The sequence below is a fragment of the Geospiza fortis genome, unplaced genomic scaffold, assembly GCF_000277835.1.
Source record: "Geospiza fortis unplaced genomic scaffold, GeoFor_1.0 scaffold333, whole genome shotgun sequence".
Classification (NCBI taxonomy): Eukaryota; Metazoa; Chordata; class Aves; order Passeriformes; family Thraupidae; genus Geospiza; species Geospiza fortis.
The window spans coordinates 3,641,667-3,655,225 of NW_005054347.1; the positions used below are offsets into that span (position 1 = coordinate 3,641,667).

The window sequence follows — 13,559 nt, forward strand, 5'->3', positions numbered from 1 at the left end:
CCGCAGAGCCGCGGGGCCTCCATCCAGTCAAAGAAAACTCCCTCTGAAGAAGAGTTTGAAACTATTAAACTGATCAGTAATGGTGCTTATGGGTAAGACTTTTAGACTTTGAATTAGAGGAAAATGCTATTATTGTCCTACCCAGCAAAGGGCTGTAACAAGGTTTGCCAAATATCTGGGTTTTGTTGGGTCCAAAGCATAAAGTAATTCCCCTTGGGTCTTACAGAGGTTCCACAGTTGTATCTTCTGCATTCTTCTGGGAGCTGCCATTTCTTTCATTTATTCAGATTATATATGTAACATATGTGGCTATTTGTGAGCACTTGAAATGCTTAAAGAAGTGTAGAATTGCACTGGGGTAAATCTACTGTGAGGAGTAATACACGAGAAAGGCTATTAGATTTTATTATCCATTGAAGAATCAAGTATGAATTCAGTCAGTTACAATTTTAACCACACACACAAACCTATCCAGAATTTTAAAAGGCAGTTCCTGACTCTTAACAGTTCATAAATCCTTACCAGTGAGGTCATTAGGCTGTTACTGAAAAGCAGTGATACTCAGTAGGTCATAACAACAAAACCTGAGTATGTGCTTGAGTGTTTTGTGGAAGTGGGTGCTTAGTTAACAACAAATCACTTTTTAAAAATTATATGTGGAAAAAGTGTAAGCATGAGTTTTTAGTGAGTGAAGACACAATGGAGCATGTTGAAGAGTCATTATGAAACAAAAAGATTTTAAATCTCTTCAGTCATATTTCTGCACAAGCCCCATGTAACTTTGTAAAAAGGGGAGAGAGAAGTGGTGGTTGTGCTGTTAGGCACGTCTTTATCCTGGGTTTATTTTATAGTCAGTGGCTAGTGAGACACAATACCACGTTAAATGTAATGTACTCCAGAGAAAAGGAAACAAGTAGTGATTCAATAAGGCAGGCAGACTGGATGAAAATTTTATTTGCAAACTGTATTATTAATGTGAAGGAATCTAATGATCTGCAAATGATAGAAGTGTAAGAGATACTTTACTGAAGGAAATCCCTGGTGACAGTGCTGCGTCAAATTAATTTTATGAAGCTTGGAAAAACTCATGCTGATTCCATAGCTTTTGGACAATTTTTTAAGCAAAGTGGTCACTGTAGTGTTGAAAAATACATGCTGCTCTGCAATGGTGCTTATGGAAATTTGGTGTTTGAGATATCTCCTTGTTTGTCACATCAGCAAAAATGCTGCTTTATTCAGGAAGGCAGAGTCGCTTAAGGAGGGAGGCATCATGGGGTTCCTTCTTTTCTAGGGAAGCTTGTCACTGAAACAGGATTTTCTGGGGTCATGGATAAGTCTGTCAGGATCCAGTCAAAACACTAACATCACTGTTTAAAAAAACCCAACAAAACCACAAAGAACTCCAAACCTGAGCCCACAACAAAGCAGTTTGAACTGAAAATGGACCTTTTCCTCTCGTGTGGTTTTGCAGAGCGGTGTATTTGGTGCGGCACAAGACCACCCGCCAGCGTTTTGCCATGAAGAAGATCAACAAGCAGAACCTGATCCTGAGAAACCAGATCCAGCAGGCCTTTGTGGAGAGAGATATCCTGACATTTGCTGAGAACCCGTTCGTGGTCAGCATGTTCTGCTCCTTTGAGACCAAGCGGCACCTGTGCATGGTTATGGAGTATGTGGAAGGTATGGTTGTTGGTTTCCACTCCTCCAAAGGGGCTGTGAATCCCTGGTACAACCTGTTGGCAGTGAGCTGAGCCTCACTGCTGAGGTCAGAAGTCAGCATGAACTTTCCAGTCTTCACTGGAAAGGAAACCCTCCCTCCCTCCTGTGGGATGGCATGGCTGGATCCATAGAACATTTGCTTGACATTCCACTTAGAAAAAGATTTAAGCGACATAAGTCTTTGTTCTTTAGCAGCCTTTTTAAAAATAAAGTGCCATTTTATGCTGGGGTTGGTTTTCTTCATTGTTTGGTTTGCTTATTCTTTGAAATATAATTTGATTTTACTTTATCAGTATATCTTATTATAAGCAATATCCACTGGTGGATAGGATTAATTTCTTATGCCTGGCTTGCTTGACTGAATGTTTGAGAAATAAGATTATACTTATTGTATCAGTGCTCTTTCAGATAAATTAGTGGAATGAAATCAGATGTATTGACAATAGGAAATTTTAATATTAATTCCTCTTTGCAAGTAGAAATGAAGGTCGACTGAAATGTGTGGCCAGTGTTCCCAAGGAAGCTTCAATCAGGAGTCCCAACTTATTTTCTTCAAGGCTTCCTTCAGTTTGCAAATGGCATCTGTACAATTCCTGTCCAAGATTGCCCAACATATATGGATCTCAGTTTTTCTAGGATTTTAATATTTGTTTTAAGTTCAAGACAGAGTATAGAGAGATCTTCAGAATTTCTCCTAACAGGGTTGTGAGAGACAGCCTTTAGAAAACTTGGTCTAATCTTGTACAGCAGACCCATAGCTATTGTTTCTTACTGATATTTGCCATTTCAACGTGCCATACGTGCAACTGTTTTGTTTCTAGGAGGTGATTGTGCTACACTTCTCAAGAACATTGGTGCCCTACCCGTTGATATGGCAAGGATGTATTTTGCTGAGACTGTTCTGGCACTGGAGTACCTACACAATTATGGGATTGTTCACCGTGACCTAAAACCTGATAAGTAAGTCTTTGGGCCCTCAGAGGGAATAGAGCCAGTCCTTCAGGGGCTTCAGTAGGTAGCAGGACATGGGGGCTGGAGACAGCACTGATCTTCAACAGCATCTGACATGTAGGAGGTTTTAAGGAGTCTCTTGCTACTGATGTAGAAGCAGATAGACACTGAAAAGGATGGGAGGAATGTCTTCAGCTACTATCCCAAAGATGTTGCTACATTGATGGTGTTTTGGCAGAAGGTAGTCCCACTTCTAGTTGCCTTGTCTGCTCTGTGATATTTGGCTGCATAGAGGTTTTTTCCAGATGTTTAAGGGGGATGTAACACTGAGATTGTGCTTTGCATTATCTTGTGTTCTTTTTGTTTGAAATTGCTTTTGGGAAACAATTAAATGAATGTTGCATTGTTTTGCTTCTCTTTCTTTTAGTCTCCTGATCACTTCAATGGGTCATATTAAACTAACAGACTTTGGACTGTCCAAAATTGGGTTAATGAGTCTTACAACTAATCTTTATGAGGGCCACATTGAGAAGGATACCAGGGAATTCCTGGACAAGCAGGTAAGCTGAAAAGTTTTGTCTGTTGATGTGGGATCAGATGCAGGAGTCTGTCATGGGATAGAATTAGAGTTAGTAGCACTCCTTCTCGGCCTTGATGCTGTGCACTGTAAAATGGGAGGAAAATATACAAGTCCATTCTCATGTTTGTACATAAATTGACATAGTTTGTTATTTCAGCTTCTTGTTTTGGAGTCATGCACTTCATCTCAGTTTAGGATGCTGAAAGGGTGGCCCAGGCAGCAGTGCAGGTGTAAACAGAAGTTGGTTTAGGGATGTAACATGGATTTTGCTGAAGGTTGTTCCACGATCTCCCCCTTCTGGTGCTTAGAAAGTTCTTGGCAAGTTTCTATATGTTTCTTGTAATTTTATCTAACGGCTTAAACATTGATTTTTATCCTCATGATATTTACTAAGGGTCATTTTTCTCCTTAACCTTCATTTTGCTAGGCTTAACCAGCTAAGTTCTTGTAGCTAACAAGATAGATTTTTCCTTTGATGAATGAATAGCTCTTGCTTGTAACTCTTTCTGTTTGAGTTGATATTTTCTGGACATGGTTGAAGGAACTGTTCTGGATGCTGGCTCACCAGTGCCTTGTATAATGGGATTAAAAAATGCTCCTCTCTTCTGAAAATACATGGGATCTCGGCTGAATTTTTCAGCTGAATTTTTTTTGTGCCAAGTGTTGATTCATAATTATCCTGTGGTGTTTTCTTCCTGTTGTCTTCTGAGTAAGGATCCTTTTTCTAACAGAACTCTCCTAGGTCATTAGATCATATTCTTGTACTTTACAGTGGTACATTTTTTACAACTGTTTTGTTATTGTTGTTGCTGCTTCTAAGCCCCAGGCAATTTAGATCTTCCAAGGTAATTTCCTTACCCATTGTCCATGCCAGCTGTACCTCCCAAGATTAAGGCTGAAGTGTGTAATCATGCTGGGCTGCTAATTCTGCATCTGTGAAACTAAATTCTGTTAGCACAGAGATGTGAGAGGTTTGTCAAAACTCAGTTCCTGATAGCTGTAGCTGTGCCAGCAGACATCCATCAAGCTGTCAGACCCAAACACACAGAATATGCATTTTTCCCATATGCTTTCCTGTGCATGCACCAAAGCACTACTTAGCTGGCATGTCCACACTAGGAACGTTTAATTTCATGTAATGTTATTTCTGTGCAGGTAATGTCTTCTTCAAATATAGACTCTTGCTCCATGGAAGTAGTTCTCAGCATGAAGTGCTTAGTGGCAAAACATTAATAACTTCCTTTTAAAGCTCTGAAGGGGGGAAAGAAAGGAAGGGGAAAAAAAAAGACAAAATAAGCTTTGACATGCATTTAGCAATTTGTAAATGTATTGCTTTTTTGCCTGTTTCTCTTGAGGTGTGTGGGACTCCAGAGTACATTGCGCCAGAAGTGATCCTGCGCCAGGGCTATGGGAAGCCTGTGGACTGGTGGGCCATGGGAATCATCCTCTATGAGTTCCTGGTCGGCTGTGTTCCTTTCTTTGGGGACACACCTGAAGAGCTCTTTGGACAAGTGATCAGTGGTAAGTTTCTGCTCTGGCTCTGAAAGAGTTTAAAAATGTGCTGTGAAAATATTGAGGATTTGCAGTTTAGTCAGGAAGGACTAGGTATAAAATAATTTTAGAATTTCTAGATTTGTGTGTCAAAGCAGCTTGCATCTGATTTCAGCTATGGTAACTTGCTTAACATCTTCCTAAATAGTTCTGTCATGGTGTGGGAGTCATACAAATCCTTGTGGGATTGAGGAAAAATATTTGGGGATTTTTCTGTTCTGTCTTTTAGCTTAAATGATGGAGAATTTGAAAGGAGTAGCCACCAACTGGTCTGATTCAGGCTGATTTTGGTTACTGTTTTTGTAGGTCCAAATGCTAGTCAATTAGTAATTTTGTGTAAGTGAAATGAAAGGAAATTCTGAGCACAATATATTGAAGTTGTTGTACTCGGTACCTTCACATCTTGTGGCTTTTTAAACCTTTCTCATGCGTGGAGTTGGACAGACAATTGCTTTGTGTTCACTCAGTGAATATGCCAGTGAAATAATTTTCTATTGGGAATGCTTTCTGAAGCAGTAAATTTTTAACACACTTGGCAAATGTCCTTTGTAAAAAGAAAATTTCATCAAAGCACTAAATATGATGCATGAAATTGTTACCTGTGAATTGTTCTCTCTGTTCCAAGTATAACGACTCTGGAATGTGCAGGCAGGAGATACAGCCACAGTATTGTCACTGCCTTTGTTTATAGATTGTCATGGAAGTCCCATTTCATACTTTATTAATAGAGTCCTTAAAGCTTTTTTTTTTGTCTCCACAAGCACTGCTTGGATTGACAGCAGCTTTAGCTGATGCTGAATTTTATGCATTTTGAAAAATGTCAATGCTTGAATTATATTAAGCTGCTGAATTCAAGGTATTTACGCTTCTGGGGCAGTTCTCAACGCTGCACTTTGAGGTGTAGGAGTATGAATGGTTATTCAAATTAGTTGGGAAGCTGGTAGAAAATGTCAAGTCTCTTTTTGTCCCCAGATGAAATTGCCTGGCCAGAAGGAGATGATGCACTGCCCCCAGATGCCCAGGACCTCATTTCTAAGCTTCTCCGCCAAAATCCCCTGGAAAGAATGGGAACAGGTAAGAGCCTTGTGCACAGGAAAACCCTGCCCAGAAGCAGGGATGAAGCCACCTTGCCAGTGATGCACACCCACTCATGTTGAGGAATGCTCATGCAGAGCTGGGGAGCAGTTTATACTGGATTCAGTGTGGTGGAGCTCTGGGAATTACTGCCACATGTCCATGAGCCAGGCAGATATTATTGTCCTGTCTGGGAAACGGGAAAGGGGCACTGTCAGCTTGGCAGCATCACTTCTCTGATTTGTGCTGTTCCATTATAGGCTTGAGGGTTGTGTCTCCATTTGAACAGTGTATAATCAGATTTCTTTGAAGTTCTCTTTTGAGTAGAAGCTTAATCCCTGCCATGGATGTGAATTCCTGGGTGTAATAAAGTAAATGAAAACTTTCCCATTCCTAGAGGCCTGTAGTGTAGAATTCTCCAAACATACAGCAAAGTCTGATAATGTGTTTGGCAAAGTCAGATATGTCTGTCAGTCGTTCTGTATTATAATGTCAGATTGGAAGTTTTACAAGCCAACACTTCTCATTTCCTCATAGTAAATAATAATAAATAATCTCTAGCTACACTCTTGTTTTAAAGTAATTTGTGCAACACTGTGGTTTCACATGACAGCTCATCTTTCATTGATTTGATTAATTTGGGATTTTCAATTCAGAACTACACTTTAAGGATAAAAAAAAGCTTAGAGATAAATATATAACAATTCCAAAAGGTACATGTATTCAGCAGATTTAGCACATGTGCACACAAGGGTGATGAATAGATCATGAATTAATAATGATATCAGATGGTTTTCACATGTTCTTCTCTGCTTAAAATCCATGTACTTGAAAGATGTTGCTGTCATGGAAAAGATGTAGAGTTTCTAGCCTTATAAAAGGAGTTGATGGACTGATTTTTTTTGATTTCTTATATACCTGTAGTGCTGAGACTGCTGTTTCACTTGGCATGTTGTAGTGCCACTGGCACTCAGCAAACCTTTTATCTCTTTTCCTCTGCTCTTTTCTTTTCTAAAAAGATGGTAGCCTCCGCAATGAATATTAATTTCATTTGAAAAAAAAATGCATAAATGTGTAGACAGATAGTCTTTACTTTTTCCTTCTGGGTATCCAAGCTTCTGAGCTTAATAACAATAGATACTAATTCAGGAAGATAGGTGAGCCCTGTCTTGTTCTAGGCACATGAATGAGTTTATTCACAACAGTGGAGTTGTGAGTTGTCACTCACATTCTAAGTGCCTCTCAGAGTTTGCTCTTTATTCAGTTATGAACAAGATGGTGTTCAGAGTTTGAAAATTTTAAATTAAGGTGTTCTTAATCTTGAACTTGCTGTGGAATGCAACAGCAGATGCTGTCTTCCAGCCTCTGTGTTGTTGTTAAGCAGGAAGAGGAGGTGGGGAGGAGGAAATCTTGTTCAGGTTTTATCCTGCATGGCCACTTTGGTAAAAGGATAAGTTGTTTCTCAAATTCCTGGAAAATGTGTGACTTAAAAATACTCGAGTACATTCTCTTAGGCTCTTGATATTTTTAGGGTTTGTTTTTCATGTTATGCAAATGCTGAAAGAAATACTCTGCAATAAAAGGTGCTTATTTCAGGTAGTGCCTTTGAAGTGAAGCAGCATCGGTTCTTTAAAGATCTGGACTGGAATGGATTACTCCGGCAGAAAGCTGAATTCATCCCACAGCTGGAATCTGAGGATGACACAAGCTATTTTGACAGTAAGACTTGAGATTTGGCCTAAACAGCATCATATTTCTTGTGCATATTTCATTTTTGAAATTGTTAGAGATAAGTCATTTTAGAAATTGAATAAAACGCTTGATGGGAATTGCTTTAAAAAGTTTCTTTTGAGTGCCAAGGAAAGTTTCTTTGAAGGCAAATTAATTTTAAATGAAAAAATGTTGCTGCTGGAGTCAGCTGGCCTTTCACTGGTGCCTGTGGTCCTGCCAGCCGTGGGCCTGCAGTGAGAGGTGCTGCCATTGTCATGCTGGGTTCATTAAACTTCTTCCAAAGCATTTGGTAAATCCAAATTCCTGCAGTTTTTAAGCAACATGATCTTTCCCTAGTGACTCTTTTCAGCCAATAAATGTTTTAAAAAAACCCCAAAACAAACCCTAGACCTTGAAGACAAGTATGTGGGGAAAATTCTTAAGAGATTTGAAGTAATTTGAATTATTTTTGCTGCAAGTGTATAGCTTTATTTCAGTATCACTAGCTCTAATGAGATATGAAGTGTTTGTCTGGTGTGTATAAATGTCTGGGAACTGCCATGGTATCAGTGCTGTGTAAGATTCCTGGTATTTCAAGATAAGCACCAGACAGAGTCAGTGCTCCTGGGAGAGAAGGGAGGAGCATCACAGGAGGGATGGAGAGATCTCTGTTCCCAGAACCTCTGCTCCCTAACTTTTCTCACTTGGGGAGCTGAGCAGGTGGAAGGGGCTTGGTCAGGTTGAGATCTTTCCCCCTCTCCAGCTGCAGAATGGGATACTGGCTGTTTCAGTTCTCTGAGAAATGGAAATTTCCACTCTTCGTCAGTGGAATCTCTTTCATCTTGGGCTGGTTGCATATGTGTGAAGCACATTTTTGCTCTGCTCCTGTGCTTTGCTGAGAGTGAAAGGACGGAAAGAGCATCTGCCTCCAGCCCCTTGGCTCTCACACTGCACAAGCAATGATTCCATTTAGATAGTGCTCTTCCAGTTTGGGGAGGGGGCTTTTAGGCTGGGGCTTGTTTGGAGATGTAGGATTGGCAGAGAGAGATGGATTGAGAAATCTCTGTGTGGTTGCTGCAGAGAGCAGCTGGAGTGAAGCTGTGCAGAGGGGGCAGAGGTGGGGTTTCCACATGTATTGAGGTTGTACTGGTGCAGCATACATGGAGAAACTGATGTGGTGGGCTGTCCTCACCACTGACTGCACTTACAGCATGGGGAAACTTTGGTCACTCAGTTGGGTCAGTGACTGGCTGAGGCCCAGTGCAGCATCCATAAGCAGATCCTGGTGCGTAAAAGCAAAAAGGATCTGTCAAGCCAGAACCATGGGAAACTCCCCAGATGCCCTGGCACACTCGGTGTCAGGATGACCTTGGTGTGAGTCCTTTATAAAGGCTGGAATTCTCACATCAGGAAATATCTCACATAGACACTGATAGGAGTTGTGTAGCTGTTAGAAACCCTAATGCAGAAGATGTTAGAATTTATAAAAGTAGCTTTCTGGCTGATGTGGTGCAGCAAATTTGGCTCAGTGTAGTTATCAGCTTTCTGTAGCCAACTTATTAGTGCCCACCCCACGAAATCCAGTGTGGCTGGCTTAGAAATCCAGTGCTGCAAATCTCAAAGCACAAAATCTCTTTGGAAGAAGTTTTTGCATTAAAAATAGCTTTGCATATTGGCTGCTTGCCCATTTTCTTTCACAAAATCTAATCCTTTTCCTGGTTGCAAGAGGGAAAAGAGGAGATTTTCTTTTGGGGTAAATATTTTTGGTTTTTTAAGTAGGCTTGTATGTGTGTATGTATGCAGGACAGACTGTATAATCAAAAAGCTGTTTATTGTGAAGTTGGACAGTGCATTGTTTCCATGTTTCCTTCCATGTGATTGTTTGCTGTAGGGAAGAAATATCCCTGCCATGAAGGGTCTGCAGGATTAGGCACCTTTTGAGTATCAGCTGCTTCCAGAATGGAATACAGCTGACAGGATAAGATAAATTCAGTGCCAAGGAGATATTCTTCACTGGCAATTGCACAGGATGAGCAAAAACTGGCTGGGTATGTTTCAGTATTAAGGGAAATACCCTGCATGGTGTATAAACATTCCAAGTTCTTTAAGCAGACCAGTAGCAATGCTTGAGGTGTGAGTTGCCAACACTCCCCACACTGATGCCAGTGCCATGTCTTGTTCCCAGCCCGTTCAGAACGGTACCAGCACCTGGATTCAGAAGAAGAGGAGGACACTAATGATGATGATCACGTGGAAATTCGGCAGTTTTCCTCGTGCTCACCCAGGTTCAGCAAGGTAGGGACATGCTAACTTGTTGAAAGAAAACAATCCAGAGAAGAACATGCTTTCTTTGCTTCCTATGGGGCAGATTTTAATTATGTGGATGCTTTGTGGGATCTCATGGTGTGTAGTATTTATTCACTGAAGAAAGAAAACACTGCATTTGTTGTTTATTCAGTGGTAGTTTATGGCCTGTTCAAAGGTGAGTACCAGAATAATTGGAGAATGACATTTTATATTACTTAATGTTTCACCAATATGCAGGGCATTGTGTAGTTCTCTTCTGCATCTGGTAATGTTTTCACCAATGACTTGGATGCTGGCATAGGGAGTATCCAAAACATACTTGCTCTTTGAGCAGTGTCCTTCTGAAGGGACCTTCCATGGGTGACAAGATGATTTTGGGAAGAAAATCAATTCTGACATTTTGAATAACTGTCTAAAATCAAAGGGGTAAGAACATCAGTGAAGTTTACATCTCTCATTGTCTCAAATACAGCCTGAGGAGCAAAAGGCAAGGCGACAATTTCAAAGAGAAGGGTCTCAGCACATAGTCCTTCGTGAGTTTGATGTGCCAAATTATGGAAGCAATAATTTTCCATACTGGGCTTACCAGTAGGAGGGCCATAGCTGGGGTATTTTGGTCTGTATTGGGCAATGTTCTTGAAAAAATGGAGTCCAGAGGAAAGCAATGAGAATTACCTGAGTTCTACAAAACATAAAATCTCAGGTGTTTTCGAATACATAACTAGAAGGAAAGGACTACATTGGTCTTCCTGATAAAATATAATATGTTTGGGAGGGACAGAAGGGAGAAAAAATGCTGTTTTGAGGCAGCCACTTCATGAATTGCATTTCCCTCTTAGTGAGATGGGAGAAGGAATTTTCCTTAGGAGCTCTGAAAGGTATTTTGGTTTTTCACAACAGTTCCTCCAATTTTCCACTGCTGAAGTCAGTTTTTAAGGACCAGTTTGTTCTTTGTCCTCAACCAGGCTACAGTGGTTTAAATAACAGTTACTCTTAATTTAATGGAGTTGCTCCTGATTTGCATCACTAAAAGTATGTTTAAAATTGGACCTGAGGATTAGTTGGTGTTTTGAAAAAGTTCTCATGAGTACGTAAGAGTTTCTTTTCTCTGTCTTTTCTCACCATGAGTATTACTCATTTGTTAGACTGAAGCTTTTCTTTAGGGTTCAATGTTTTTGCCACAAAGAGAGAAAGTTCACTTTTAATGAATTTATTTTAAGACCTGGAAAATTATACAGCATTTGTAATGTGGGAGGCATAAAAGGCTCATTATATTTTGAAATTCTTGTCTGACAATTCAGCCATATGATTTATTAATAGTTATCTTGTTGATGCTCTGAATTTTTAATAACATTATTTTCATTAATCTCTTCTTATGTAAATTAGGTCCACAGTCAAGTGTAGTTTTAAAAGGATGGATTTTTTTGCTTAATCATTTAATTATTTAAAGACGGCTGTAAAACCAAGAAAGGCACTTTCATTAAGCTGTCAGCATTATAGTAGATTCCTTGAGGAGGGCAGGACTTTTTTGTTCTGAAATAAGCTTGGGGCAATGCTGATAGACTGATAATGAAATGGGGTCATGAGCATGATGCCTATCACTGAAGTGAATTTGTGTAGTAAGATTTCAAGATCCAGATGCCAGCCTTCAAGAGTTGTGCAGCTGTCTTTAGCAATAGCTCCTCTTAGATTTGAGAATTGTTAAAACCAAAAATCAAAGTAATTTCATGAAGTTTGTCAGTATTTCTGTTGTGTTTTCAAAGGAGAGGCATTGGGTGCTGTTGTAGAAAAGCATTTTAGTGTTTCCGAGGCTGGGCCTTTTTCCTTTCCTCCCTGGCACACCTTGAGCACACCTGCACTGTGTTACTTGGTCAAAGAACATCAAGTTCAGGCTTTCAGGAGGAAATTTCAAGAGGAGATTTTTCCCCTTGCTCAGAAAAGGCCCCTGGGTTGGTTTTCCCTGCTCAGAAGGATCTTTTGCTGCACACAGGTGTACAGCAGCATGGAACGACTTTCAATCCACGAGGAGAGGAAGACTCCACCACCAACCAAGCGGAGCCTGAGCGAGGAGAAGGACGATCGGCTGGACAGCCTGGGGGGCCTGAAGAGCCGCGACCGCAGCTGGGTCATTGGCTCTCCTGAAATGTGAGTGCTGTGCAACTGAGTCTTCTGTTCTCCCTCAGCAGCTAAAAAAGACCAGCCAAAACTTTCTATGACCAGTGTTTAGTGAGCAGAGCTTCTTGTGTTGTATTTCTACAAGAGAAGCCTGGGTTGGATAGCTAAAAGTGAATGTGTAGAACCTCTACAGTCCTTAAATGTATCTAGTTAAGTACTAACATCTAATTCTGTAGTAAATACTTGTAATGAATTTAAAGGTATTCTAACCTTAAGGGCAGATTTTGTATGTTACGTCAGACATGTACACACATCAGTTTTTTTCTTAAATTAATGCAAATTCTGGTGTCACCAGACTTTGACCTTTTGTTACAAAGTAGAGAAATCATTAGGAAAGTTCAAAGTTTCAAAAGTTCAGAATATGCCCGAAAAATCTTGTGCTCTAATAAAAAATGTCAGTAAAATATATGAATACCCACAATTTGGATACCTGCCATGTTTCTGGCATTACTGAAAACTTACTTTATAAAAGGGATGTCTCTCATTACAACCCCTGTAAAACCTTTACACTAATGTTTGGCATTACAAAGAGCATAAAATGTGGCTCTGACCTCGTCTGTATGACTCCCTTAAAAATGTTTTACAGATTGCACTCATAACTGAGGTGCACTTCATTTTGTGTTAGGCCTTCCTGGCTTCTGATTTAGAGCAACTTCAAAAGAAAAATTCAACAAATTCCAAAAGGAACATGGAAGATGATTTGCATTTTGCAAGTGTGATTTTTAAAAAAAAATAATATTTAATACCATGTTCAGCTGTCACTCTTGCGCCGAGGTTGGGGCAGGAACAGGCGAGAGGTAGGATCATAGAAAAGGCAAAGAAGGCTTTATTCAAAAGAACCGCGTGGTTTTTATAGAGTGGTAGGATAGGTTCTATTCTATTGGCTAACTAACAGAAACATCTTTCTCACGCACTGTCCTTGAGAGGAACAGAAAAATAAAGTAGAAAAACACCACCTGCAAATTGTTTATAGTCAACAAATTATCACATCTTTCCAGCTCCCTAAAACTTCTCACAAGCCGCTGTGAGCAACGCTTGCCGTTTCTCTCTCTCTGTCCCATGGCGTCCACATTCATTGTATTGTATTTTTCTTTGGGTTTATCCCTTCCTTTCCTAGAAGTTGGAAATCTAAACTCAAGTGATGCCCCAAGCCTTTGTTGTTTTAACTCCCAGTGTTGTAGCTTGGCCACCAAACTTCACCTTTAATTGGTTTTGGGCACGTGGGTTGTGTCTGTGCCCTGTTTTCACCCTTCCAAGCTGGTCATGGCCTGGCTCACCCGGGGCCCTGTCTGGTTCTGCCCGCAGCCTGCGCAAGCGCCTGTCCATGTCCGAGTCCTCGCACACGGAGAGCGACTCCAGCCCGCCGCTGACGGTGCGGCGCCGCTGCTCGGGGCTCCTGGACATGCCGCGCTTCGCCATCTCCGCCGAGGACGAGGGCGCCGCCCTCAAACGGCCCCAGTCCGAGGGGATGCTCCTGGCCACGGTGCAGGCG

At 40.7% G+C, this 13,559-nt stretch overlaps 1 protein-coding gene across 1 annotated transcript in view; it reads left to right on the top strand.

The window, feature by feature from the left end:
• Positions 1-13,559, top strand: part of MAST2 (microtubule associated serine/threonine kinase 2) — a 165,380-nt gene that overhangs the window by 137,250 nt on the left and 14,571 nt on the right. The window contains 10 exon segments of the mRNA XM_031058677.1: positions 7-92; positions 1,472-1,680; positions 2,541-2,679; positions 3,098-3,230; positions 4,606-4,771; positions 5,774-5,875; positions 7,472-7,594; positions 9,771-9,880; positions 11,883-12,037; positions 13,373-13,558. Of these exon segments, the coding sequence (XP_030914537.1) occupies positions 7-92; positions 1,472-1,680; positions 2,541-2,679; positions 3,098-3,230; positions 4,606-4,771; positions 5,774-5,875; positions 7,472-7,594; positions 9,771-9,880; positions 11,883-12,037; positions 13,373-13,558 (1,409 nt within the window).